General features: G+C 46.1%; 1 protein-coding gene across 3 annotated transcripts in view; it reads right to left on the bottom strand.

Annotated features, from left to right (window-relative positions):
- POU2F3 (POU class 2 homeobox 3) overlaps window positions 1–27,998 on the bottom strand; it is a 95,834-nt gene that overhangs the window by 32,306 nt on the left and 35,530 nt on the right. For 2 of the 3 annotated variants that reach the window (XM_081843155.1, XM_081843153.1), the window contains one exon: window positions 24,384–24,418. In XM_081843155.1, coding sequence (XP_081699281.1) covers window positions 24,384–24,418 — 35 coding nt within the window. Of the gene's footprint in view, window positions 1–4,804; window positions 5,078–24,383; window positions 24,419–27,998 lie in introns of those variants that run through there. The other variant, XM_081843154.1, reaches the window with a different exon arrangement.

The following is a 27,998-nucleotide window of genomic DNA, read 5'->3' as shown; positions in this document are numbered from 1 at the left end:
TTATTTAGGGGAATTGAATTTAATTCTAAATTATATTCCGGAAACGTGGGAGATTACAAGGGGTAAAAAAAATATGGATGTACCGTGCTATATTAGAAGCAAAAAATCCTGTTTTGATGAATTGGAAGAGCCGCAAAAAGATTCAATTGAGCACATGAATTGATAATACGGACAGATTAGCTGCATACGAACGAATTGCACGTCGACACAAATTAAGAATGGATAAATATGAAGAAATCTGGAAGGAATATTTAAGCGATAAGGCGGATAGTGGTGGGAAGTAGGGGGAGGAGAGAGTGGTGGGAAAATATTGTTAAAAAGGTGTTGTCATGGGTATATCAGTGTATTCAAATCTGAATTGTCAAATTGTGTTATTAGTGTTATTATGGTTTTTGTTGTATGTGTCTTTTGCAGTTGTTGTTTGTATTGAAAAAATGATTAAATAATTTTTTTAAAAAAATGTTATGAGACAGGGGATTCCATCCTTTCTACCCACTTTCTCAATGGCATGGGTAATTTTATAAACTCCTATCATGTCACATGCTAGTTGCCTTTTCTCTAATTTTTAAAGCCTCAAATGCTGATACTTTTCCTCATGGGGGAATTGTTCCACCTGCTTGATGATTTCATTCTCTCCTTTCTGACACTTTCCCAACTCGCCAAGATCCTTTTTTTTTTTTTTTTTTTTTTTTTTTAAGAAGAGGAGGCAACCAGATCTGTGCACGGTATTCCTAATGCCGTGAGAAATCTGTTAGTATTCCAGGTGCTGTGCAAGACTCTTCATCACTCCCAAGTCAGATGGCATGGAATTGCAGACTTAATATTTGCAAGCCTGCAACCAGTCTATGGCAGTGATTTCCATACTTAGTTCCATGTTGATTCCCCCCACCCGCAACCTGCTCTAGCCTTAGGGCCCCCTTACCAGAAACGGCCTGGCAAGGGTACAAGGCTGACCCGCTGTGCCAACTGGCAGAGGGACCCTGCACGTGAATGGGCTGGCACACACCATGACAAGCTTTTCAATCAATGTAGCTGACACAGAGAGAGCTCTGCTCCCAGAAGTGCATTTTGGGTGAGGAAGGATCTGTAACTTAGTTGGCCCTTTTGATAATGCGCCAAGAAACACCCAAGTGTTTGACTGCCAAAGCTAAGGCAAACTGAACTTGGTTGGCAGTGTTGGGCATAAAACAACAGTTACTATAAGTTACTTGAACATGGGGGGCGGGGGAGGCATGATTGGCAGAAAGGAAGCCTAATCATCCCTCACTGATTCTTTCTCTTTTAGTAAGTATTTGTTGGTAAAACGTTTCACCACCTCTCAGGCTTTATTTTCTTCCTGCCACTTCTCCGGTTTAGTTAGTTCAAGCCAGTGACAGCTGGAAGCTAGCATATACTCAGTCCCTCCAAATGCACTCATTTTCCAGGTTTACAGAAACTGTCCCGGTTTCTGATTTAATCCCGGAATGTCCCGCTTTCCCTTAAAGGTAAAGGGACCCCTGACCATTAGGTCCAGTTGTGACCAACTCTGGGGTTGTGGCGCTCATCTCGCTTTATTTGCCGAGGGAGCCGGTGTACAGCTTCCGGGTCATGTGGCCAGCATGACTAAGCCGCTTCTGGTGAACCAGAGCAGCGCACGGAAACACCGTTTACCTTCCCGCCGGAGTGGTACCTATTTATCTACTTGCACTTTGACGTGCTTTCGGACTGCTAGGTTGGCAGGAACAGGGACCAAGCAACGGGAGCTCACCCCGTTGTGGGGATTCGAACTGTGACCTTCTGTTCAGCAAGTTCTAGGCTCTGTGGTTTAACCCACAGGACCACCCGCGTCCCCCCGCTTTCCCTTAGGACGTCCCTATTTTCATCAGAGAAATTTTGGAGGGTATCGAATTATGCAACCCTCAAGCCAAGGAGATAGGTAACTATACAACCTGAAGAAGGCATCCGAAGGCAGCCTTGTATAGGGAAGTTTTTAAATATTTAATGTTTTATTATGATTTTCTGTATTTTGCAAGTTGCCCAGAGTGGCTGGGGCAACCCAGTTAGATGGGTGGGGTATAATTTTTCTTTAAAAATATTATTATTATTATGGAATAGGACGTCCCTATTTTCATTAGAGAAATGTTGGAGGGAATGTGTACCAGTGCCACACAAATGACACAGGGACATGCACCTGGAAGGGCCAAAAGCATCTGCTTTGCATGCAGAAGTTCCTGAGTTCGATACCCAGCATCTCCAGGGAGGTCTGGAAAGGTCTCCTGCCTAAAACCCTGGAGAACTGCTGCCTGCCGGTGTGGACAACACTGAACGAGGCAAACTGGTATCAAGGCAGCATCAAGGTGATGAAGAAAAGGGAAAAGGCCAAAAGATAAACAGGAGAGTTCCCAGTAGATTTTGAGCAGTAACTGGGATTTGTCAGGCTTTGGATGGCGGATTAGAGCAGGAGAGGAAAGAAACACCCCAAAAGGTATTTCTCAGAGGATTTGCACAACGAACATCAGAGCCCAGGCATCCTACCAGGTTGCCCTCAGTCTTTGATGATTATAGTGACTAATCATCGTTTACTCACCTGGCAAGAGAACAGAGTGAAACTGGAACCGCAAAAGGTTTGCCCAAAGCAAAAAAATTAAAAATTAAAAACACACACACACACAACAGTACAGTTTCACTAGGCGCAGATCAGCACCCCAACCCCCCCGTTTGTTTTTGTCCACTTGTGATTGCTACAATTTTTTGGGGGGAATTTTAAAAATGTGCCCTGAGCCCATCATTCCTTCCCACATTCACCACCTTTGTTTTTCAAAAAGCTTGGATCCCCCCCCCCCCATAGAACAGTTAAGGCAAGAATAGCATATTTTGAGTGAACTGAACAAAGGGAAGGCAACAAAACGAACGAATGGATCAACTTGAAAGGTCCATCATCTAGTCAAACATTTGTTGTCTTACTATTTCCTGAATTTTCACAGTCTCATGCAAGTCACGTTGTTAGTATCTTGGACATTTTATAGAAGGGAAACTTAAAACGTCCAAGAAATTAGCAATGTGGTGGTTTTAGAAAGAAGAACGAAGAAAAGGTAACGATGGGTTTACCAAAGGTCCATCATTTAATCCATCATATATTTTTTACAGCCATCAGTGGAAAATGCATGCTTATTATTTCTAATTGCCCCCAGCAGCTGGTCTTCAGAGGTAGATTTCATACGAACATGGAGGTTCCATTTAGTTGTCAGCTATTAATAAAATTATGCTCCCGAAAGTTGTCTAACACCCTTTTAAAAAGCCACCCAGGTTGTAAAAGGATTTTATTTTAGTTTGCATACACTCCCGACAAATCTGAATGAAATAAATCATGAAGGGTTTGGATTGCTTGGTGAGTTAATATATTTACATTAGGCACACTGCAAACACTGTTGGCTACAATCGGATTAAAACGAGATGCGTTCAATCTCTTGAGAATATTTTGGGCTCCTCTAATGCATGATTTCTCCAGGTAAACTGTTCTGATCTAGAGCCAAATTTGAAAGTAGTTTAGTTTTCATCTGAAAGGGCAGATTATAGTTTGTTGAAACTTTCCCTGTGGTGTCAGGCAATATATTCAATTTAAGCTCTTGTTAAGTTATAAACTTTTGGCCAAAACAAATAGAAGGGAAAGAATAAAAGAGGCAGTAAGTAAGTAAGTAAGTAAGTAAGTAGGAATTAACAAATTGGAAGAGTGTAAGAGAGAGCAAGATAATGATTGCTGTTAAAACATGACTAAAATGATCCCTCTGGTTACGTGAACAAAATATTTGGCTAGGAAATAAATTAACATTTTCCCACTTGTTGTCCTATTTCCTTTTACTTCTCCGTTTCTGTTTTATCAACGCTTTCTTTCCATGCTGCCATTAATCAAGGACAATCTACCACCATCCTGCAGCCTGTGCATCTGTCTTACTAAGCAAGGAGCCAGTTTGTCCAAGGTCATAGTAACTGTAAAACCAGAAACATCAAATGCATCTACAATTCTGTCCTTGAAACATTTGACGGGCTTCAGTTAATTGACACACAAAGAAAAGAAGCAACATTGCCCTATTCTCTGCAAAGTCAGTTCAGAGCCACAAAGGAACCTTGAGGATGAAAACCATGGAAGGTGCCTCTAAATATCACCTTTTACTGTACCTGAAAAACAATACATATGTAACTTTGCTTTCCCATCTTGTATTGTTTTAAATCTTTGATAGCCACCTTGGAACAGGTGGAAATGTCAGGCTTCGTAGAAGCAGAAGAGACTTTTGCTTGTACAAGACAGGCATCTAGTTTTTGCTGATTCCCACCTAGGCATGAAAAGCTCTGTCAGTTTTGCTACTCTCACCTTCTCATTTTCAATTTAGTTCTCTGCATATTGCAGAAATTTGTGATTATCTTTTTAAAGGGAGAAATTCACAGCTTATTAGTGCAATTTCCTCCTAATTAATACATTTTTATTGGCAAAAGAAGATACATAAATTTATTTAAAAAGCATCTTAATGCCCAAGGGTAAAAGATTATAAAAGGGGAAAGTGTCACCTCTCTTTTTTACAGTGGATGTGAGAGTCTTCAGAGAGAACTACACCACCAGCCCACAAGACTGAGAATATTTCTCCCTGCAGTCAAAGCAAGGGTGCCATTGCAACCCCTTCTGCCCAGTGCTCTGTTGTTGTGCATTTCAAAGGATAAGTCATGATCCTTTGTCTACCACCCTCTTTCCCTAGTCACCAACAATCTGGACCATGTTTCAATTGACAGTTAGGATCCCCCGCCAGTCTAAGGAAAAGCAAAAAGGTTATACCTTTCACCCCTTTGTCCCTTCTGAGCTCGAAACCAAACTCAGAAAAGCATGGCAGGCCCTCCTTCGTAGCTACTGCTCCTGAAGATCCGAAAGAACACCCAGGGCTTCATGTGTTCTTGTCTAAAGCCAGCTCTCCAGGGCAAATCCAAACCAGTCACCAGGTGTAGGGAGAAGTATGTCAGCTACTGGAATGATACCCTGGGTTGCCCATGAGCAGGACGGTCCCAGTCGGCACCGGGTGCAGAAGAAATGCAAGTTATTTCCAAACTGAGATCAATTTTCTAGCGGCTGCCAAAACAGAAGTGTTTGGAAGCGGTCCAAGCCAAAAGGGGTGTGTCCCTTGCAACCTAGCTACGAACATCATGAGAACATGAGGTAGGGTTGGTATTGCAAGCTGGCTGCCAGTTTGGGCTGTTTCATTTCATTTCAGCTTAGCATCACCCTCCCTTGTTCTCAGGATTTTCATGATAAACTGGCAGGCTTAAAATAGCAAAACAGACCCCGCCAACCTGAGAAACAGATCCTGTCAGTTTCAGCTTCTCATTTTCCCAACAACTGATTTCAGATCTCCGCATTCCTGCAGCATTCTGAAGTTTTTCATTTTATCGCCGTGAAAAGTTCTCTGAATTTTAGTGCTAAAAACACCTTTCGACATGCAGTTTTGTAGTACAGTGGTACCTCAGGTTAAGTACTTAATCCGTTCCGGAGGTCCGTTCTTAACCTGAAACTGTTCATAACCTGAAGCACCACTTTAGCTAATGGGGCCTCCCACTGCTGCTGGCCACCGGAGCACGATTTCTGTTCTCATCCTGAAACAAAGTTCTTAACCCAGACAAACCTCTGGACTTCCTTCCAATTGCGCGGGCTTTTCCAGTCCAGCACTGAACGTACCTTGGCGCTGTTCATGGCGAGTCCCTTGTCGGACAGCTTGTAGCCCAGGAAATCCACCTCCGTCCTGTCGAACTGGCACTTCTCCAGCTTGGCGTAAAGCCTGTGCTCCCTCAGCCGCTGCAGGACTTCCTTGACATCTCTCTCGTGAGCCTCCTGCGACTCCGAGAAGATCAGGATGTTGTCCAGGAAGCAGACGCACTTCTTGTAGAGAAGACCCGCCAAGACATGGTGCATGAAGGCCTGAAAACAGTGGGAACCATTTTGTAATCCAAAAGGCATAACTCTATATTCATAGGTGCCCAGCGGTGTAAACATGGCCATTTTCCACTCGTCGCCTTCCCGCACGCGAATGAGATTGTACGCTCCGCGCAAATCCAACTTAGTAAAGATGCGACCCTTCCTCACCGTCGCCAGCAGGTCATCGATTTTGGGCATAGGGAAGGCTGAGGGCTTGGTTTTCGAATTTAAGACGCGGTAATCAACTACCAGCCTCTTCTGGGGCGTGTCCCACTTCCTCACAAAAAATACGGGACTGCCCCCCACCGCCTTGGACTCTCGGATGAATCCCCGCTTCAAGTTGTGGTCTATGAACTCCCTGAGTTCCTGCAGTTCATCCTCAGACATGGAATACAGTTTCCCCGTCGGCAGCGTTGCCCCCGGCAGGAGGTCAATCTTGCAGTCGTAGGGTCTGTGGGGAGGCAGCTTGTCCGCTTCCTTCTCGCAGAAGACCTCCAAAAACTCTTTGTACTTGTTGGGTACTGCTTGCAACATGCCTAAGTTTAGCTGTGGTCCATCTCCGTGCCCCTCATCTCCCTGGTCGGCGAGAATGCAGTGTTCTGCGCAGTAGGAGGAGCAGAAGGTCAGTTGACGCTGGTACCATGCTAATGCCGGGCTGTGCCTGTCCAGCCAACTCATGCCCAACACTATGGGTGTGTCTGACAGGCGGGTGACGTTGAAGCTGATGACTTCGCGGTGATTTCCAATTCGCATCACCATTGGCGGTGTCTGCTGCAGCACTTGCCCTCCCAGTAGCTCTCTGCCGTCCACTGTGACGACGTTCAGGGGCACCGTCGCTGGCAGAAGTGCTATGCTATGTTGCTGGATGAAATCCACTCCGATAAAGTCTGCATTGCTGCCAGAGTCAATGGAAATAGGGACTTCCATGGTGAGCCCATTTGGAAGCTGGAGGGATGCGGTGAGCTGCACCACTGGCTTGGGTGGGAGGGGGTCTGTGGGCTGTAAGATGCCTGGGGACTGCTTCACTGATACGTCTGGCTGGGCCCCAGTGGCTCCATTTCCAGCCAGACAGTGTCGTTTCCCTGCTGTGGTGCACTCTGCTGAACTGATTCTGTTACTGTTACTGTTGCTGAGGCTGCAGTGTGCTTGTGGATCCTCCGGGGACACTCTTTCGCCATGTGCTGAGCACTGTCGCAGATGTAACATTTCCTGTTCCCTCTAGGAGGCTTCGTTTTGACTGCTCCCGGCGTCAGGGCTCCGGTTGCTGACTGAGCCTTAGCACCACCTATCTCCATCGGCTCCTCTCCTCCTCCCAGCGGAGGCGTGGATTGAGTGCGCGCCGTTTCCCTGGGAAAGGAGGGCGGTGCTCTTGCTGGCGTGCGTCCCCAACGCCCTTCCTCCTTGCCCCAAGGGCGTTCTTCCAGCCTCACTCCAATCGTGAGCGCCCTCTCTACCACGTCTTTAGTGGTCTGGGGTCTCTCCCCCCTTGCAATTTCGTCTTTCACAGCTCCATTCAACCCCTCCCAGAACAGGTCTCTGACGGCAGCTGACTCTTTCTCCCACCCCAGCACGTTCACCAGTGCAAAAAAGCGGGAGTGATATTGTCTTACAGTGGCTCTGCCTTGTCTTAGTCCATGAACCTCCCTCCTGGCGATATCCACATCAATCTCTGACAAAAAACACGCATCCATCGCTTTAATGAAGGCAGCCACATTTTGGAGGGCTGGATCCTTATCTCTCCAGAGATTGTGCAACCATGCTTTAGCTTCTCCATGCAAATGACTGACTATGAAGCCTACTTTCTCCTGCTCATCTCTAAAATCCTTTTCCAGCAACTTTAGTGCGTAAATCAAGTCTGCTTTGAAGTTAGGATACTGCTGCAGATTCCCATCGAACTGAGACACAAGGCTCCCTCCTCTCTTCCCCAGCCCAATCCCCTCTGGTCTGGGTCCCGGCAGCCCCTGTGTAGACAACGCTTCTAACCTGGCTCGCAGATCCTGGCAGGCAGCCGCTGCTTCCGCCTCCTTTTTCCTGGATGCCAAAATCTCTGCATTAAGTTGTGTTACTGCGTTCTGCAGGCTTGCTATGTGTTCTTCGGTAGTCATTTTGCCTCCTTTTCGTGAGCTCGCGAAGCACCAATCTTCGCCCCTCGCTGCGTTCCCTCACGTTGCGAGGTTTTAAAACTGGAGAGGGGACTTACTGTCAGAGCTGCCTCTAGGTCCCAGCTCACAGAGGACCAACGCCCGGTTGATGTAATGTACAAGAGTCTTTATTGAAGTTTAGTTTCCATTTCAAACCCCCGAGCGTGCAGCCCTATGTCTTGTCCCTAGACCGGCGAAGTCCCCTCTGAGTCACTACCCCTTCCACACCAGTTTAAGATCCTAGCCCGGCTCCACCTCCTGCGCTGTTCCTTCCTCCTCTGGGTCCTTCTGCCCCCTGGGGTTTCCTCCCTCCTGGACTCTTCTGACGCTGACCCCCCTGAGTCTTGCCTTTCCTTCCGGCGGGCTTTAGGACCTGGCTCCCTATCCGGGCTACCTGCTGTGCCGCTCGCCTGTACATTTGAACTTGGCGCGCGCGCCCAGCCGGTGACTTTCCTCTTGACCGTTTCCCCGCTCTCCGATGGAGGCGTGGCCAATCCTGACTCATCTCCTCCCTCTGGTGGTGAGAAGACTGGTCCCGATGCCTGGGACTCCTCCCCCCACTACGCTCTGGTGGGGACGCTGGTCCTGATTTCCAACTGCTGCTCAGGGAGTCCCCGCTGGCCCCTTCCTTCTGGGGTTTCCCCCTTGGCACCCCCCTTGCCCTGGCCATCGGCGCTCCTCTCTGTGAATCTTCCGATTCGCTGGAGAGACTCGTGGAATCTCTCTGACCACTGTCACTGCCTACACCCCCCTCGGATTCCTCCTCCTCACTTTCCATTTGCTCCTTCTCCTGTGTCTCTGCTCCTGATCCCCTGACAGTATGTAACCCGAGGTACCACTGTAATGTCATCATTTCTCCTACTAGAATGCATTTTCCATACGCGATTTCCACCAACATATGCAACACTTTTTATGCATCCTTTCCCCTAATGTGCATTTTTTTTTTGTACACATTGGTTGGAGAACTGCATTGCAAAGTTTGGAAAAGTATGAATTTTGGAGGATAGCTGTGTTTCAGTTTGCATACACATTCGAGAATTAGGTAATTTCTTTTTAAAATGCAAACATGATTGAAAACACCACACCAATTCCTAGTTGCTGCTGGTTTCTATAGGTTTTCTCCTGCCTTCCTTCCAAGTCTTGCTGATCACTGCCAGTTATTATCAATGAGAAATGCAACCAAACCACAAAAGGCTGGATCCAGAGCTGATCTTCCCACTCCTTCTCAATATTCAAGTTGCCTATGCAGATCTAGAAGAAAATTCATATGCAGATTACGGAGACAAAGCTCCAGATCTTGTTAAGCTTCCTGGGGCTTTGTCTGACTTAACACCAAAGTCAAATAAACCAAGGTGAACAGGAACAGTAGAAGGTACTTTTTCCTACAATGCCAGTCTCACGTGCCAGTATTTTCTGCAAGAGGATATGTCTATTTTCTTTAAGAGGATAAGTGTGTTGCTAACAGGGGCACTGCTTCCTGCCTTGGAAAAGGCTCTTTTGCCTTTAACATCTGAATGTATTCAATGCAGTGCTAAGTGTAAGAATTTACACTTGCAGGAGGGAACAAGCCCCCCATCACCTCTTCCTGCTCTGCACCCCCAACACTCATGGGGATATTTGGAAAGGGGCAGTGAGGTGCATGTACAGAGGAAAGATCCATTGTGCAAGTTACAGAATTGTGGTTTTAAGAATATCTGCTTGGCGTGTAGCAGAACTTTGGCTCATGTTTTTAAATTGACCCATCTCAGAGGGGTTGGTTTTAGGTGAACTAAGCCAGAAGCATTTACAGGAGTTTGTTACCCGCATAGGAAAGCAAAATTTGCACTTTGTAAGCTCATCGCTCGAGTTGTGCTTATTAACTGCAGAAAATATTATGAAAATTTGGGTTGCTATTAAGCTAATTGCCTCTCTTTTCATTTCCCTTTCCATAAAAAACTTTTACAGTTGCTTGATGTCGGCTAATCTGTTTGGGAATCTTTGACTCAGGTGTTAATTGTTGTTAATTTTCTCCCTTTCTTGTTTCATTGCATTGGATAACCCCTCATCTTAGATTCTGTAAACCGATAGGATGTCTTCTGCCGGTTACCTTGGGCTAAGATGTTTCTTAAAAAGAAGCTCTCAGAAATGAGAAAGGATGAAGCAGTCAGATATTTTCAAATTTCAGAATCCACCCCCACCCACCCACTTACAATCTTGCCAGAGGCTGGCATTACTATATAATGAGGTGCATTCAAGTTTACCTCTGTTCATCTGCTAAGCTGCCTACTGCCTATACATTCTGGTAGGCCATAGGTTTTCAACATTTTTGAGTCCCTGGCTCCTTAACCAACTGTATTCTTTCTGTGGCACCCCTGTGTGGCTCAGGAGCCCAGTGATTTCACCCCTTGCCTGCAGAGCTGGCAGCCTCTCACCCTTTTTTGAACACCCTCCCTTGTGGAGTGTTCCCTCAGCCTCCTCTCCTTGGGAGTCCTCCAGGCATCCACCGCTGCTACCCCAGTTTCTGAGCTGCGCCCCCCCTGCCTCAGAGAGAGGTGCCTCCTCACACTGCCCCACAGAGGCCTGGGAAGAGGATGCCCCCAGCCTTAGTGGCCCAACAGAGACTGGCCAAAGGTGAACGTGAGGCCAGCACCTTACCTTGGGAAGCAACAGTGGCAGCAGTGGCAGTGCTGCCAGGCCTGCATAGTGGAAAGGCTCCCCTTCAGCACTGGGCTCTCTGCTCCTAGGCAAGCTTTGCACACAACAAGCACAAGAAAAGCTAGTGCAGCACCTGCCTGCCTGCCTGGCCTCCTATTTGCCTGTCCATTCCCAACAGCAAGGGTTGGTGGACAGAGGCCAGTGTTGCCCACGGCGCCCCTCACCACCATTCAAGGCACCCCAGGGTGCCATGGCACACTGGTTGAAAACCCCTGTGGGTTTACTTTTCTGTGATTCCTTTTTCTGTCATTTTCGCTTTTTAAGTAGACACCTCCATTCAGTCTGGAGAACATTGTCAGGACTGGAGTCCTTAGTGCTGATGAATGGTTGCAAATCAATATGCAAAGCAACTTTAAAATGATAACTTTGTAAAAAAGAATATTCGCAGCCTTTGTAGTCAATAGATTCACCCCCACTGACAAACTGGAGATCTATAAATCATTTAAAAGGAAGTAATATGTGCAGGTGCAGGAAGCAAACTTTTTCCAAAGCCAGATGGGTTTTAACAAGTTGGTCTTACTGAGTGGCAGATCAGAAACACAGAGTACAGCTGTGCGAGAGATTCCAGGGGTTACAGGATTCGTGTTTTCCTTTGGAAATGGAGCAAAGCAGAGACTGTGGTGTCTTTATGATATATGGTTTATTTACACACAAATGCAGCCTTAACTCTGGAGGAGTTCTGAGCATTGTACTGAAAGCGAGTTCTGTCTCTCTCATGGCTGCAATGTTGGATGCAACACTGCCGGCCCCCATGGTGCTCTGGTCCTCCTTTTTCCATCCTGCAAACAATTTGCCAAATGCAACCAACTCTCCTTCAACTTGCATCACCACCCACTCCAGTTCTGCCCCTCCCTCCTGCAATTCTATATTTTGTCTCCCGCTAGCTATCTCTCAGCTCAGGACAGGGCACTGCATTCTTTGCCTTGTTGGGGGCTTCCATCCTGTCTTTGTTTGCTTAAAGGACACGGCTATTCAGGCTGGCTTGGACATGGGAAGACCAGTATCATAGTGTCTGGCATCCAGAAATTAGAAGAGGGAATCCAGGCACCCAACAAATTCATAACAATATTGTTTTAGACGTGCATTGTTTTGTTTTTACTTGGAGGAAGATTTTTATATAAAGGAGCATCCAAAAATGTGCTCCTCCTTTCTAGCCCCCTCATCCTGTTTCTAAGTACAGAGCTAGTGTGGTACAGCAGTTAGACCAGTACTTGGAAGAACCAGGTTCAAATTCACTCCCCACAGCTGCAAAGCTAACTGGGTGAATTACTGTCTCTCAGCCTAACGTACCTCACAGGGTTGTTACAAAGGAAAAAAAATTAGGAGAGACAAGAGCTAGTTGCAGTCCATTGAGGAATGGAGGAACACAAACCTAAGAAACAAATGCATCAAATTGGCAGAATGGGCTTGTAATGCTTCAGAGTGCATACTTTTGGATGCCCAAAACTCACTGCCTGTAGAAAATCAGCACAATGAGTATGCTGCTGGGATAAAACCTAGAATCACAGAAGCATAGAATTGTACAGTTGAAAGGGACCCAAAGGCTAATCTTGTCCAATGCAGGGATCACAGCTAATCACAGGCTTTCTTTTTGTTGTGCTGGATTTCTGCTTGCAGGGAGCTCTTTTTTGTGTAGATTCAAATCTGGAATCCACCATCTGCATCTGAAAGCAGTGCTGCCTCTTTGTCAGTTTCACCCCCAATATTATTCTTCTGCATGTATGCAGACCCAAAAGCACCTGTTAAAAGATCTGACTTTGGGATCTATAACCCAACAGGTGACATGGCCTTTGTGGGAAATGAACGGGCAACAGAAGATCACATGTTTGGTTGCTCTGCAGAAGCCTAATCCAGTTTCCGGGGTCACCTTGGCACATGATCGATGGGTATCTCGTTTCAAGGCTGATGAGAAAAAAAAACCCAACTAAACAAAAACAAAACAAAACTTGAACAACAAATGGTGGGTGATGGAAAATGATCAAAGCTCACTTGCATAACCCGTTTGGAGGTGTTTCATAAACATTTCACAAGACAGAAGAGTGATGAAGAAGAAACATCTCCCAACCTGCCTGTAATTACTCGCTCCAGCTTTTCCCTTACCTATAAGGGCAAAGGAAAGGATAGGAGGACGATTACGTCTAATAATGATCACGAGAAGAAGAAAAAACAACCCTCTGTTTTGTAACTGATCTATAAACTTTTGGCACAAAGCTGCTTCATGAAGACATCCTGCAGACACAGCAGTGCTGAGGCTGAGCCCCACAGGAACGAGATGAATGAATAACAGCACATCAGCAGGGCTCCGGTGGGAGGACAGAGATGCGGGAGGAGATAGTCAGGTGCCTCTGGCCCTGTCAAACCAACTCAAACGTCTCACTTACAAGTCTTTCTCATAAACAGGAGGCCAGCTCCTCTTGCTTAATGTCTTGAGGACTGATGAAATTCTCCCAAAAAGTTATTGGGAATGGCAACGGCTATTTTGCGGCCTCCCTCCACCCCACAGCCTTAGGCTGTTTGCTGGAGAGCTCCCACACTCCATTTGTGGGATCTGGGCCACATGGCACACTCAGCATCCCCTCCTTGCTACTTCAGAGGCTGCATGCCTCTGAATGTTGGTTGCTGGGCATCGTAAGTGGGGAGAGGGCTTTTGGGTTCACCTCTTGCTTGTGGGCTTCCCAGGAGAGGTCTTTTGTTAGTCACTTTGAGAGTAGGATGCTGGATTAGATTTTCCCCAATATACACATTTTTGGTCAGGTAAAGGTAAAGGGACCCCTGACCATTAGGTCCAGTTGTGACCGACTCTGGGGTTGTGGCACTCATTTCGCTTCATTGGCCGAGGGAGCCAGCGTACAGCTTCCGGGTCATGTGGCCAGCATGACTAAGCTGCTTCTGGCGAACTGGAGCAGTGCATGGAAATGCAGTTTACCTTCCCGCCAGAGAGCTACCTATTTATCTACTTGCACTTTGATGTGCTTTCGAACTGCTAAGTCGGCAGAAGCAGGGACCGAGCAATGAGAGCTCACCCCATCGCAGGGATTCAAACAGCCGACCTTCTGATCAGCAAGCCTTGGCTCTGTGGTTTAACCCACAGCGCCACCCACGTCCGTTTTGGTCAGGTATTTCCCCTTAATAGCATTTGTTTTATATGTTCTTTTCATGATTTACAGTGGTACCTCTGGATACTAACGGGATCCGTTCTGGAGCCCCATTTGCATCCAGAAGCAAACGCAACCCGCATCTGCGCCTGCGCGGGTCACAATTCGCTGCTTCCGTGCATGCATGTGACGTCATTTTGACCGTCTGCGCATGCGCGAGCAGCGAAACCCAGAAGTAACGCACTCCGTTACTTCCAGATCGCCATGGAGTGCAACCCAAAAGCACTCAACCTGAAGCAACTTCAAGCCAAGGTATGACTGTATATGCAATTTTGTGCACATTTTACCCTAGTATATGCATTTTGGTACACATTACTAGGGCTGATCCAGCAGCCAGGTGCTTCTTATTCCAATTCTCATTCAAAATGCCAAGATAAACCAGAGAAGAAGATGAGCTTCTGATCAGCTTGCACACTCCAGAAATTCATGCACCACAAGCAGAAAGCAAACACTCTTGGGGAAAGGGGTTTGTTGACAGAGGGGGGGGGATATATATTGAGATGACTCATGCTAGCCAGCCAAATCACATGCCATAAAAAAATTATCCCACTTCTGGGTCAATGGGAAATTCAGTCTTACGCCCACATATGGGAACTGACCAGGCAGAGCAAGTGAGCAGTAATATTAGCATCCAGCAAATATCTGATATGCTTGTTCAGCTGCAGATTAATAACAAAGAACTAGATAAGGCTGATTTGGCAACTGGTAGGCCCTCAAACTATCCTTTCCCAGGGCTAAGGATGTGTGACTCGGTAAATTTCGGTTTCTCTGAATTTTTCACTGTCATATGGTACACCTCTAGCAGCAAAACCAAGCTGACGTCATCTGTCCCACCAGAAATATAGAATATGTACTTTCTGTATCAGTCTCTATAGCCATAGCAGGTGCTGTAACTCTCCAACAGTTTGACTTATCCCTGAAGACACACTCTTCCATTGTCTCCCAAGGCAGACGAATGCCAACATCAGTCTAAAGTTCAGTTATCCAAATTTCTACATCAGTTTTCTTTTTTTAAAAAAACACCAAAAAACAAACAAACTGCAACCGTTTGTCTTGAAAACCCACCAGTGTTTTAGTGCAAATTGCTCCAAATATACATATGCTTTTATGCAATTTTCCCTAATAGACACATTTTATTTTTTTGGGTAAGGCATTTCCCCCTAATATAATTCCGATGACTTATATGGATTTTTTCTGCACACTTTACCTTACTATATGCATTTTTGTACATATCACTAGGCTGGAGAACACCATTGCAAAACTCAGAGAAGTATAAGTTTTGAAGGATGGCTGTATTTCGTTTTGCATACTGCTTTTGCAAAGTGTGGATGAGGGAAGTTCCCCTTTAAATTTGAATCAAACCCTCCTGATTTTTTCACTTGATTGATTTCTTACTATTTCTGTTAGTTTCATCTTTATAAATTATATAAAGAAGGTAAGTTCCCCAAATTACGATTGGCTTAGTCCAGATTAAAAACTCCACAGGTAAACAAATTGTCTCTCCACAAAGTTTAAAATGGTTACAGACAACCAAAGATATGAGATTATAGGAATTGTATAGTAGTTGAAGGAAGTCAATCTTTTTTCTTCTCTTTCGATATTTTTATTTTCTCTCTACCCCCTTTTTATTTTTTGTATTTTTGTATTTTTCTTTTTATTATTCATTTTTTGGTATATGTTAGTTAAGGTAATTTGTATAACTGTATTCCTTTTTGTATGTATGTAATATCAATGTTGCAAATAAAATTTCAAAAATAAAAAATAAAAAAAATAAAATTTGAATGAAATCACCTCCTCTGTCCCTAGCCTGTACAACAGGCTACCGTAAATAAATCTAGACCCTACATGGACACAGCACAGATTGGAATCTACAACACAATTCAAACATGCACACAACACTGCCTCTTCGGGATAAAATTTATCCTGCTTTTCTGGGGGGTGGGAAGAAACATGGAACCCACCCTGCTCCCATCAGTTATTCATGGGTTTCTGCAAACATCATTTCTATCTTGCCATGATGTCTACATTCTACCTCCACTCTCATGCCTCCTGCATCGTGCCTCTGATTGGCAGTCACTGGGAATGGCAGGTGAGCAGAGTAATGTTGGGCTCATGTCCAATTTGCAGGTTCCCCCAGGCATCTATCTGGTCAGCTACTGTGAGAATGGAATACAGTGGTACCTTGGGTTACAGACGCTTCAGGTTACAGATGCTTCAGGTTACAGACGCTTCAGGTTACAGGTGCTTCAGGTTACAGACTCCGCTAACCCAGAAATAGTACCTCAGGTTTGCTTCAGGATGAGAACAGAAATTGCGCAGCAGCGGCAGCTGGAGGCCCCATTAGCTGAAGTGGTGCTTCAGGTTAAGAACAGTTTCAAGTTAAGAACGGACCTCCCGAACGAATTAAGTTCTTAACCCGAGGTACCACTGTACTGGGCCACTGTCCTGATCTAGGAGGCTCATCTTATGTTCTTATGCAGCTGCTTAGAGAACGGAAGGGCAATTTGGCATGACTTAAGAGATGCTAAAAAGGGACGCGGGTGGCGCTGTGGGTTAAACCACAGAGCCTAAGACTTGCTGATCAGAAGGTCGGTGGTTCGAAATCCCGCAACGGGGTGAGCTCCCATTGCTCGGTCCCTGCTCCTGCTAACCTAGCAGTTCAAAAGCACGTCAAAGTGCAAGTAGATAAATAGGTACCGCTCTGGCGGGAAGGTAAACAGCATTTCCATGTGCTGCTCTGGTTCGCCAGAAGCGGCTTAGTCATGCTGGCAACATGACCCGGAAGCTGTACTCCGGCTCCCTCGGCCAATAAAGCGAGATGAGTGCCGCAACCCCAGAGTCGTCCGCGATTAGACCTAACGGTCAGGGGTCCCTTTACCTTTAAGAGATGCTATGTCCAAGCCGCTTGATCAAAGTCACGCTGGGGAACTCTGGCAAGGTGGAGAGTGCAGATTCTTATGTGCACACATAACCTTCCCACCTTTTGTGCCCCTCTCCAACCCCAGAAAAGCCATCCTATGTAGAGATGTAATACAATGACCATTGCTTGTCAATAATAATAGCTTTTCAAGTACCATCCCTGCATGCACAACCAACCAGATGGTAAAATAGAAACATAAACAAAAACCAAAAGATCAGGAGTAAGAAATGCCAGCAGCGTAGCCACCCATGGGGGTGGGGGCAAGTCGCCCAAGGGGGCAGGGGCGAGCCACCTCACCTCCTGGCTGTGCCCATGCTGCTTTTTCTGGCAATGCTGGGCCCATTTAAGGGTGGCCCACTGATGATTGCACCCTGCAAGCCATACACCAACCTGTGGTTGGACAGCCCTCTGGAAGCTGCCGCCCAGTGCAGACCGCCCCCCCTAACTACGCTATTGAGAAAGGCAACTTGTTACTCCCGTAGCCAAACAACCGTTAAAAACTGAGGCTGAGGTGAAATGACCCAGTTCACCTCACCCAGTTTTGGTGATAATTCAGAGGACCTGCAGAGCAGTCTGAAAATGATGTTCTACTCAAAATAAGCCCATGAAATGCTGCCCTCACTCTGAGTTGGCTTTGTGATGTTGTCACACAGCCAATATGAACTGGCTATGTAGTACAGTGGCATCATCAACCTGATTTAGATTAGTTAGATAATGTAGACAGCAGGACTTTGTGGCCCTTTTCTTTTTTAGCTGACACCTGCCAAGAAAGCATAGTCATCACAGCTAGTTGCCTTTGATACCTCTCTCCTTGAATCTGCAGGTGGGCAAGAGCATCTACCGTACCCAGCTTCCCTAAGCAGGTAAGAAGTTATGATCCCCTCACTTCCCCTGGACCTGGGAACATCCCCTTTAGCTAAGGTTTTTAATTTAATTTGCAACCCATTATGCATTTGCTCATTTTTTAGATTTTGAGGTGTTTTTTTTTAATTTGAATAAACTGGGCACCACAGTTTAAGAAGGATAATGACAAGCTAGAATGTATGCAGAGGGGGGCAACCAAGATTATTGAGGGTCTAGAAACCAAGCCTTATGAGGAATGGTTGGGGGAGTTGGCTCTGTTTACCCTGGAGAAGAGAAGACTGAGAGGTGATACGATGGCCATATTTAAATATCTCAAGGGTTGTCACATGGAAGGTGGAGCAAGTTTGTTTTCTATTGCTCCAGAGGATAGAACCTGAACCAATGGCTCCAAATGATAAGAAAGGAGATTCTGACTAAACACCTGGAAGAACTTTCTGACAATAAGAGCTGCCAGACAGTGGAACGGACTACCTTGTAAGATGGTGGAGTCTCTTTCATTGGAGGTTTTCAAACAGGGTTTGGATGGCGACCTGTCAGGGGTTCCTTAACTGTGATTCCTGCATTGCATGAGCCTTGGGGTACCTTCCAACTCTATGATTCCTTGACATGCTGGATGTGTCATGTTTAAGGACACCACTGGGACCTGCCTCTTGTGCCATCACCAGGGGCCATCACTAGGTCTCAGGTGTGGGCTCTGAAATTTCAGGGTCTTGGATGTTCTTGAGCTGGCAACCCTTTTGTGTGATAGAGGTGGAATGCATGTCCTTTCCAAGGGCTTCCCATTGGAGCATCCAGTTGTCAGAACAGGACACTGGGGCAGATGGGCTTCTGGCCTGCTCCATCTGTGCTCTTATGAGCAAACAGTAATGGAAGTCTGTTGCCTTCCTACCCTTTCTCTGAGCTTCTGGAAGCAATCAGATTGGCTACTGTGGGAAAGAGGATTCTGGAATAGGTAGGTCATTGGGCTGATGGATGATTGGGCTCATCTGATGTTCTCTGGAAGGGCAGAGTGAAACTGGGACCAGGCAGAAAGAAACAAGAGGGAGATCTGATGCAGCAGCCAACGGAACACAACAGAAGATGACAAAAAGCAAACAAGCCTCAAAAAAAAAACCCTTGAGGGCAACAAGCCCAGAGCTCACCAAATTAAAAATCGGTTGGCTCACAGCTGGCTCGTATTGGAGAAGATTAATTAAATGCACACAAGCTTAGTACTTAGCACCTTCAAAGGGGTTCAAAGGAGTGAGAACGGCCTTGCGGTGGAGGCTGGGAAATGCATGTCAGGAGACAGGAATGGTATCAGCTCTGCCTTACAAAGCCTGTTTTTTGGAAGGCCTCCACTTTTGGCTCAGCCAGAGAAAGAAGTCAGATCACCCTGATCACCTAACTAAGTGCCCTGCTGTCTATTCAAATTCTGCGCCAAGGGATTGCACAGGATGGGAGGAGAGGATTCTGCAACTGGTGTAACTAATGGAAGTGTAACCGATTTGCATCGTTTGAGAATGCAGCTTTATAAAAGCCCTGCTGGATCTAAAGGAGAGTCAGTCCAGTCCAGCTTCCTGCTTTCCATGGTGACCCATCAGATGCCTTTGGAAGCACAGAAGAAGCTGTTAGTTAGTTTTTTCTTTTCTTCCTTCCCCCCCTTTTTTCTCTTTTCTTTTCTTTTTCTTTTCTTTTTTATTCCCAAGTACACTACCTCTGAGCATGTCAGCTCCATCCAGACCTCATCATGACTAACAGCTGCTGAAAGATGTCCATGATATGCCTAATCTTCCTTAAAGGACACAAATTTGCATGCATTTGTTCTGCATTTTTATCTATTTTGCATAACATATGCTGGTTTTGCTAGCCTTGGGGAAGGGCTAGGAGCTACTGGGGCACTGAAGCTTCCAGCCACTTATATTCTTATCCAGCCATCTCTTTGTTTCTTTGCTCTTGCCCTTTCACTCATACATTTTCTGTCCTGAGGGCTTGAAACTTGGTCTTAAAAAGGAGAGAGAAAGAAGCAGAGATTTCCAGGAAATGTAACTCAGTGCCAATGACCAGACTGTGGACATTTTCTCTTGCAGAACTGCAGCAAGCACATCATCTTGCTCAAAGGAGGCACTGCGCTGTAATTTTTTTCTGCTCAACATTGTCTGGTGTGGACAGCGCAAGCTCTACCAACCCTGCAGACATCACTGTTCTCACAGTGGCCAATGAGATGCAAGGAGGACCCAAATGCAAGAGCACTCTCCCCTTCTGAAGTTATTCAGAAGCATTACTGCCTCTGACTGTAGAGGCAGAGCAGAGCCATCTTGTTTAGTTTCTCCTCCACAAAACTTTACTCTCCATCTCAAACTGCAGCTGTGCCAGCAACTGACTACAGGGGGGAACTCTGGCTGGGGAGCCAAGTCTGGACCAAAACACTTTGGTTCTCTGTGTAACTGTTTTATGTGTGATGAGCCACCAAACTGAAGGTTACAGCACCTGCCGAGACAGTGTAGTACACTCAGGGCTTGGAATAACCTGACTGACAACTGGATTCTAACAGACAGTAAAGACTGTAAGAAGGTTTCCTGAGCTCTGGGATGCTCTTGTATCCCTTGGTCCTGATTTCTGGCTTGCTGCTCAGTCCTGCCTTTTTTTCCAGCTCTGACACACACTTTTGCCCTGACTGCTAGCTCTTGGTTCACCTCAAACCCACAGTCCATCCCGGATGCCTGGAGATGTCCTGCTCTCGATTTGGTCCCAGCTGAGGCCACCCATGGCCCCAGCCAAACCCTGGAATTGCAGTGAAGCAGCTGGCAAGCAGCATCAGAGAATGTATTTGGCACAATGCAGGATGACTCTCTGGCATAAGCAGCCTGGTTCTTAGCCCCAGCTCCACAAAATGAAAGCAGCCTAAGGCAAATGGAGCAAACCCCCAGGGAGTTTCAGACTATATTAAAATAATAAAAATAAAAATAAAGCATTCACACAGCGAGACCTGTTTGTTGAGCACCTGGTTCCCTGCCCTGATGGGCTGCTCCCACACTCAAAAAACTCATCTCCCCATTTACATCTATACCACCTTCATCTGGAGAGAATGCACTGCTACTTGTTTACATCTGTTGCAGCAGATACCTGCAGTGGCCTGCCCCCCCCTCTCTCCCCCATGGCCACACCTTTATTTTGGTTCTACAGCATGCAAATTCTTCACCATCTTCTTAGGACTGCTGGGAAGAACCTCCCAGAAAATTGGTGCTTCCTTTCAACCTTTGTGACAAATGACAGATCTGCCTCTTTTTCTATCTGCAAATCACTCCCAGGACTGACAATGCGGAAGAGCGAGGTGTCAGGCAACCGCTTGCTAGATTTCCTCCTCTCTGCTTGCAGAACGAGGGCGAACTCAGCCCTTCCGCCACCCTTTACACTTCCTTCCCAGAACATGCCATGATGGAAAACAGGCTCACAAACGACATTGCAACACCTCTTAGCCTAACCTACCTTACAGGGTTGTTGTAGGGATTAAACCAGGAAGAGGAGAACCATATATGCCACCATGAGCTCCTCAGAGGAAAAGGTGGGGTGGAAATGGAATGAATGAATGAATGAATGAATGAATGAATGAATAAATAAATAAATAGGCTCATCAAATACAGCATCCTTTTCTCACAGTAGCCAGTCAAAGACCTCCAGGAAACCAGACACAAAGGCAGGGCCATCCTCTGTTGTTTCCCCGAAACAAGAGGTATTCATGGGTATGCTGTGTCTCAGCACAAGGACTCCATATAGCCACCAATGCCAATGGTAGCCATTGGCAGGCCAAACCTTTTGTGTGCGTGCTAATTTCTCTAATCTGCTTCAAAGGTTCTCTAAGGCCATGGCAATAGCCACAGTTTATGATGACAGATCCTGCAAATAAATAATACATCTTGGATGACCTAGTGTGTTTTTTTCAGTGTGTCCTGAATGCACTGACAATCTGCTTCATTGGATGATCCCTGGTTATAGCATTGTGGGGGGAGAGGAAGAACAAAAAAAGATCTTTCACTTTCTCCCCCAATGACCCTCCTGGATCAGGCATCTCAGTGCCCCCACCCCACTGCGCAGGATACCCCCTGCCAGATTTGAGGGGGCTGCCAGCAGCAGCAGTAAGTACAGTAGTTATGAGCTGCCATTTAAAATTTCTAACAACGCTAGAATTTCTAAAATTTCTAACAATGTCATATTTCAAAAAGTTTTGTCCAAAGCTGTTGAGCTTTTTTGGCAAAATCGCAAAAAAAGAAGAAGAGAAGACTTTTTCAGCTAGTTTTAAAGAAAATCAGCAGCAACCTCATAGGTTGCCGTACAGATGGATTTTCCTGGATATTTTGCTGATTTACTCCTGGACACTGATTCCCACAGCAGTATTCCAGGTATGTCCAGGAAATTCTGAACGTATGGCAACCCTAAACAATGTCCCTGATGTAGAATCACTCAGGTAAGGAAGGACTGAACTAAATGACCCTTGTGGTCCTTTTCAACGTTACAATTCTGTGATTCTATGAAATCTGTCCATTTCAGTTCCTCATTATCCCCAATCTTTGTTTTTCCAATTTCTACATTGCGGTTGGCATCTGTCTGTCTCGGCAAACAATGGAAGAGTGTTCCTTCAGGGGTAAAGTCAAACTATTGGAGAATTGCAGTGCCTGCTGTGGCTGTACAGACCAACACAGGAGAGACATGTTTGGTTGCAGCTGGGGCAGATGAAAGCGGCCAGTTGTGCTGATTCAGATGCACCATGGTGTTTCATCTCTTGGCGCTCCTCCCAGTGATCATTCCTCCTTTAGTCACTGCTGTGGATGTACGACCTGACTGCCTGTCTCCAGGCAGTACAGTCATCTGCAAGGGATCCCCATATTGAGGTTAATGCTGTCAGACATCGTAATGTAGAGTTGGTCTGCCAATGGGCCTGGTGCCCGAAGCCAGCTCCCTGCAGAGCATGTCCTTGGGGATCCTGCCATCTTGGACATGTGTGCCATGTGGACATGACCAAGCCAGCACAGAAGTTGCTGAGACAGAAGTGTGAGCATGCTGGGAATGTGGACTTGGGAGAGCTTATCTTTGTTTGAGAGTGTGTCCTGCCATGTGATGCCCCAAATCTCCCTGCACATATGGAAGGCATTGAGGCATTGCTTCTGGCAGGTATAAGTTGCTCCCCTCTCAACACACAAGCCTGGTAGACCTTCATATTGGTCTTTACCACGTGCCTAGGAACACGTGCTGGTGTTCTCATCAAGGGAAGGAGGGATATCCAGCTTTCCCAGACATGCAGAGTCTGGACGCTGCTAGCTGCTGTGTCAGTGACCACGTTTTCCCACTAGTACAGTTCTTGATAGTCCTTTGTTCATTGCTTCAACTGCTTGCTGTTGTCTGTGTTGATCTCTCCAGACAAGGTTTCTAGCAGTGCAGTTTTCCTGACTGTTCATCCAAAGGCTTTCCTCATGCCTTCATACATTTCGAAGGTCTTGCCAGTACCAGCAGCGAGTTGAATATTCTGGGATAGCTTTAGCAGGTAGTGACTTAAGTTATGTTTTCTGTGAAGTATACGTAACAGAACTTGCACACCATTCTCTTGAAACTGATGTCTATTTAGTGTTCTTAAATACTTCGCTTTGGAGCATACAGAACAACTCCTCCCCAGTGTTTCTCCCATGTACCTTCTCCAGAATGACCCTAGGAGTCGATCCTCAGTGGCTGACGCATCTCCTTTCACCTTGATTGGCTCCAATCAGTACAAAGAGTGAAAAGTGGCCCCAAAGCTCCCCCTTCATGCTGATTGGACAGCTCTAAGGTGCTAGAAAGAGGACCCTGCTGCAGAAATAATAATTGGGCTTTGACTTAACCCTTGACACTGGAGCACTCTCCTAGAAAGAGTCCACTGGCATACTGGTTTTGTATCTATAAGGAAAATTGGGAGGGACTACTGAAACATTCAACCCCACCTGCAGTCTGAAATGGCACATCCCATCAACAGATAAATCATATGGGTCTTCTGCTGGTTTACTTTAGCCCTGGGCTTTATCAAGAGTATCTCTGCAGATGCTTTCCTGTTAACAACATCTGTCAAACGCGTCATGGCCATTTGCAGGTGTGTTTCCTAATAAACAGCCGCTTATCTCCGAGTTGTGCATGAGTCAACACATTGATACACGCCGAGATGGCAACCTGAAGGAAAGTTAACAAAAGCTTCATTGATGATGAATCCCAGCCAGACTCCTGACTGATGAACTTGCTCATGTCTTGAAAGATGCTCAGGTGGAAAAAATCTGAGATTGGGATCAATTTGGTTTACCCTCCAGACATGGCGAAGCGAAGCTTGGCCGGCGTTCGCTCTCTGTGGGTGGAAAGCTTGGAATCGTGGGATTGAAGAGCTGGAAGGGTCTTTGGATGCCATCAAGCCTAAGGCCACATTCACACTATACCTTGATCCATTTAATAGAATAACAGAATAACAGAATTGCAAGTGATCCCCCAACGGCCATCGAGTCCAACACCTGCAATGCATTTTAAGCCTGTATTGTGAACATAGACAACAGGTACTAATTCAGATGTAAAGCACACAATTAACATCTCGCCTCTCTTCCATGCTCCTTTGAGATTTGGGTCACATGAAAAAACAAAATATCAACAAAGCCTATGTGGCACTATGCATCTCCACAAAGGGCATTTACCTGTCTGCTGAAATCCAGTCCATTTCGTTCATTTCCTGTAAATGAAATGAAAAGGGAGGGAGGGAGAGATTGAGAGAGAGTGTAAGATTAGTCAAGACTGTTACTTTAACAAAAGAACAAGTGTGCAGGTTCTCAGCTAAAGGCTGCATTTATCTACTAAAACCTGCCACAGCTCAGGACTTGGGTATCTAAAGCACCTCATTTATTTATCTATTTGCTTGTTTGTTTGATTGCTATTATTATTATTATTATTAAAGACCCACCTCCAGAAAAAAGCTTTTAGGGCTGTGCAGGGCTGCCTGCCCCCCCCCCATGAGGCAGGGTGAAGCAGCCACTTTGGGCAGCACAAGCCCCCAAGCTGACAACCATATGGGTGCTCTGCCCATCCTGTCACCTCCACTGAAGAAGCAGTAGCACTGACACGGGTGTCCATTTCCAGTGAGATGTCAGAGATATTTCTGGTGAGAGCTTGGTGGATCCAACGTGGCTGGTGGCGTAGCCATGGCAAGGTGACCCATCTCATTTTGCCTCCTGCCATTGAGGTGCAGTGGTGTCTGGTGCCCATCAGAACTGGTAGGGTGGAAGGCAGGGAGGCCAACAGTAGGTGGCACCAGAGCTAACAACAGACAGAGCCAACTCTAATTCTCATTTCAGCCTTATCTTCCTCCCTGCTGAGCTGTAAAAGGGCAACAGTGAGATCGAGGAAGAGGAAGCTGACAGGCAGGGCCTCCCCTTGGACTCGTTGCAAGTAAGAAGGCAGGCAGGTGGTGGTGGGTTTTATTAGGTAGTTGAGGGATGATATTAACTATATTTTATCCCTCTACAGGCCCACATGTGTGGGTTAACATACAAAAAGGATCAACTTAACACTTGCACTTAAAAGCACAAGGCTGAGCAGAGCTTAAGTCCCATTTTAGGCAATTTAAATGAAAGCACAAGACTTTGCCATTGGGCTGATCTCCCCCTTTTGAATACTGAATACTGAAAAGTAAGTTTAAAACATATACTTTGCTCACAGTCAAGCATTCATCTTAGCAGCAGCAGCATTAAGAGTAAATACAGGTGAAATACTTGTGTTTACAGCAAAAACAGCTTCAGGCATGTGCCTGATGCTGGAGTAAGAAGAGGCCTGGTTGGCTGAAGAGAGAGGAGGAGAGGAGGAAAAGGAAATATTTATTTGCTTCTTCCTCCCAGGAGAGGAGGGGAAATGACATCACACAGAGCCTTCTCTACCAATCACATTTATATGGTCTGAGTCTGTCTATCAGCAATACGACTCTATGGTTTTAACCCCTTCACATGCTAACTAGCAAGAATATGCCTTGTTACAGTTTTCTGTACATCTCCCACAAAAGGGGTGCTGAGGTTGGTGGGAACAGTACCCCATTGCTCCAATGCACCAGCCTCCAGCTCAAGATCTTCAGAGGTCCTTTACAAGGGTTGACCTTGTTAATATGCCACCCTGTGTGAGGCACCAGGCTTTGGGAATGAGCCATAAGGCTCTGGCAGAGTCCTAGAGCCCTCCCTTCTCCTTCCCAAAACCCGGTATGCACTTCCCCAGCTTTGAGAAGGAGGCATGAGTCCTCATGCCCTCTTCTGGAAACTGGGCAAGCACTTATCAGGCTTTGAGAAGGTGCCCACCTTGACTGACTGTCCAGTGCCCCTGTAGAGCTTGCATTGCCCTAAATCCACCTCTGCCTTTTATCATCTTTAAAGAAATCTCATTCTCACACATGAAATGGGTCATCCTAACCGGGAGATGCCAAACTAATTACTATTTATCCCTTTGGCAGAACACTCTGGGGAACAAAATGCTCCATGACTCTTATCTCAAGGACTGATGCAACAAACCTGCTATGTAAGTTCCACTGAGGTGATAGCGGCTGTCGAAGGACTTGCCCAAATGGGTTATAAGGAGAAGGAGGGGTGTGAATCTGGCTTGCCAAAGGACAGAACCCAACACCCTACTCACTGCTCCAGTCTCAGTGGGAAAACATGATCTAATTTATTGATATTCATAGTATGGTTTTGCATCCCAGAAATGGCACTCAGTGACACTTACGGCAATTAACCATTCAATGCACTCAAATGACATTAAAATTAAGAAATGGATAAAAATCTGAATAGCGCACTGGGAGAAGTATATGCAAACCTCCCCCACATCATCAGAGCAGTATAAAATGTTAGTCCACATCATTCTTGCAGCCCAGTCCTGTCCAGTTGTTGTTGGGCTCTACTTCCCAACAGCCTTAGACAACATGAGCAATGCTTTGAAAACCCCAGAATAAAAATAATAATAACAACATGACAGAGGGAAGGAGATTAGGTGAAAATCTGGGCTGCACCTGCCTCACACAGAACAAAATTTCAAGTCTCATGTGTACTAGACCATGTTTTCATTAATGTATTTTCATTTATTCATATCCTGGTTTTCAGCCAAGTTTGGCTTCCAATATATGATCAATACGATCTGAAGAGAAACCAGTCTCCTGGAGATGCCATTGGTTATGAAACTACATCACCAGAGGTCCTAAGAGCCATTTAATACATCACGATGTCTGGACAGTTTTATCCTAAAGTACCTGCTACTATGGGACACGGGTGGCGCTGTGGGTTAAACCACAGAGCCTAGGACTTGCCATTCAGAAGGCTGGTGGTTTGAATCCCCACGACGGGGTGAGCTCCTGTTGCTCGGTCCCTGCTCCTGCCAACCTAGCAGTTCAAAAGCACGTCAAAGTGCAAGTAGATAAATAGGTACTACTCTGGCAGGAAGGTAAACGGTGTTTCCGTGTGCTGCTCTGGTTCGCCAGAAGCGGCTTAGTCATGCTGGCCACATGACCCGGAAGCTGTACGCCGGATCCCTCGGCCAATAAAGCGAAATGAGTGCCGCAACCCCAGAGTCGGCCAAGACTGGACCTAATGGTCAGGGGTCCCTTTACCTTTACCTTTTACCTGCTACTATGTTTCATTAACTGTGTTGTGTTCTGATCCATATATACGATGCACTTTTTCTATGCCAATAAAGGAGATTGATTAACTTAACTTGATCAATTCAAATCCACAAAAAGGTACACAGTATTAAATAGGTGTGATGGTCTTTGTGGCAGTTTGCTCTGGTGCCTTGCTGTTGGTGACCCAACTAAAACTCCAGGCTCTAACCTTCAGAGCAGTCTTCTGCAAAATGTTGCCCTCTGGATGTTTTGGACTACATCTCCCATAAGACAGAGCTGATGCAAAATAGAGTTCTAAACATCTGGAGGGCACTGTTTTGGAAAAGGCTGCTTCAGTGGAGAGGAGCAGAAGCACCTGTCGATGGACTCAGGAGCTGATGGTGGCAAAGGTCTGAACCAAGTTGTCCCTTTGTTGGTCTGCAGAATATTCTAGTCCCTGGGTGACTCAACAGCCCTTCCCCAATACCAGCATACCAAAACTCTCTGCCACTGCCCCCATCAGATCAATCTAGGACAAGACTCAACAAGCAAAACCCAACAAGCTGGGCAAGGTAGTGGAGACAAGGTGAGGAGGGTGAAAAAAAGGTGGGAGGCTGCAAGATTACAATCAGGGTGCTTTTACAGCTGCCTTTTGCACAACTCACTGAATCTGGCAGATAGCATT

The sequence above is a fragment of the Podarcis erhardii genome (genome assembly GCF_964252035.2).
Source record: "Podarcis erhardii genome assembly, chromosome: 16".
NCBI lineage: Eukaryota > Metazoa > Chordata > Lepidosauria > Squamata > Lacertidae > Podarcis > Podarcis erhardii.
Note: the sequence above shows the minus strand (reverse complement) of the source record. Positions and strands in the feature narration are given on the sequence as shown.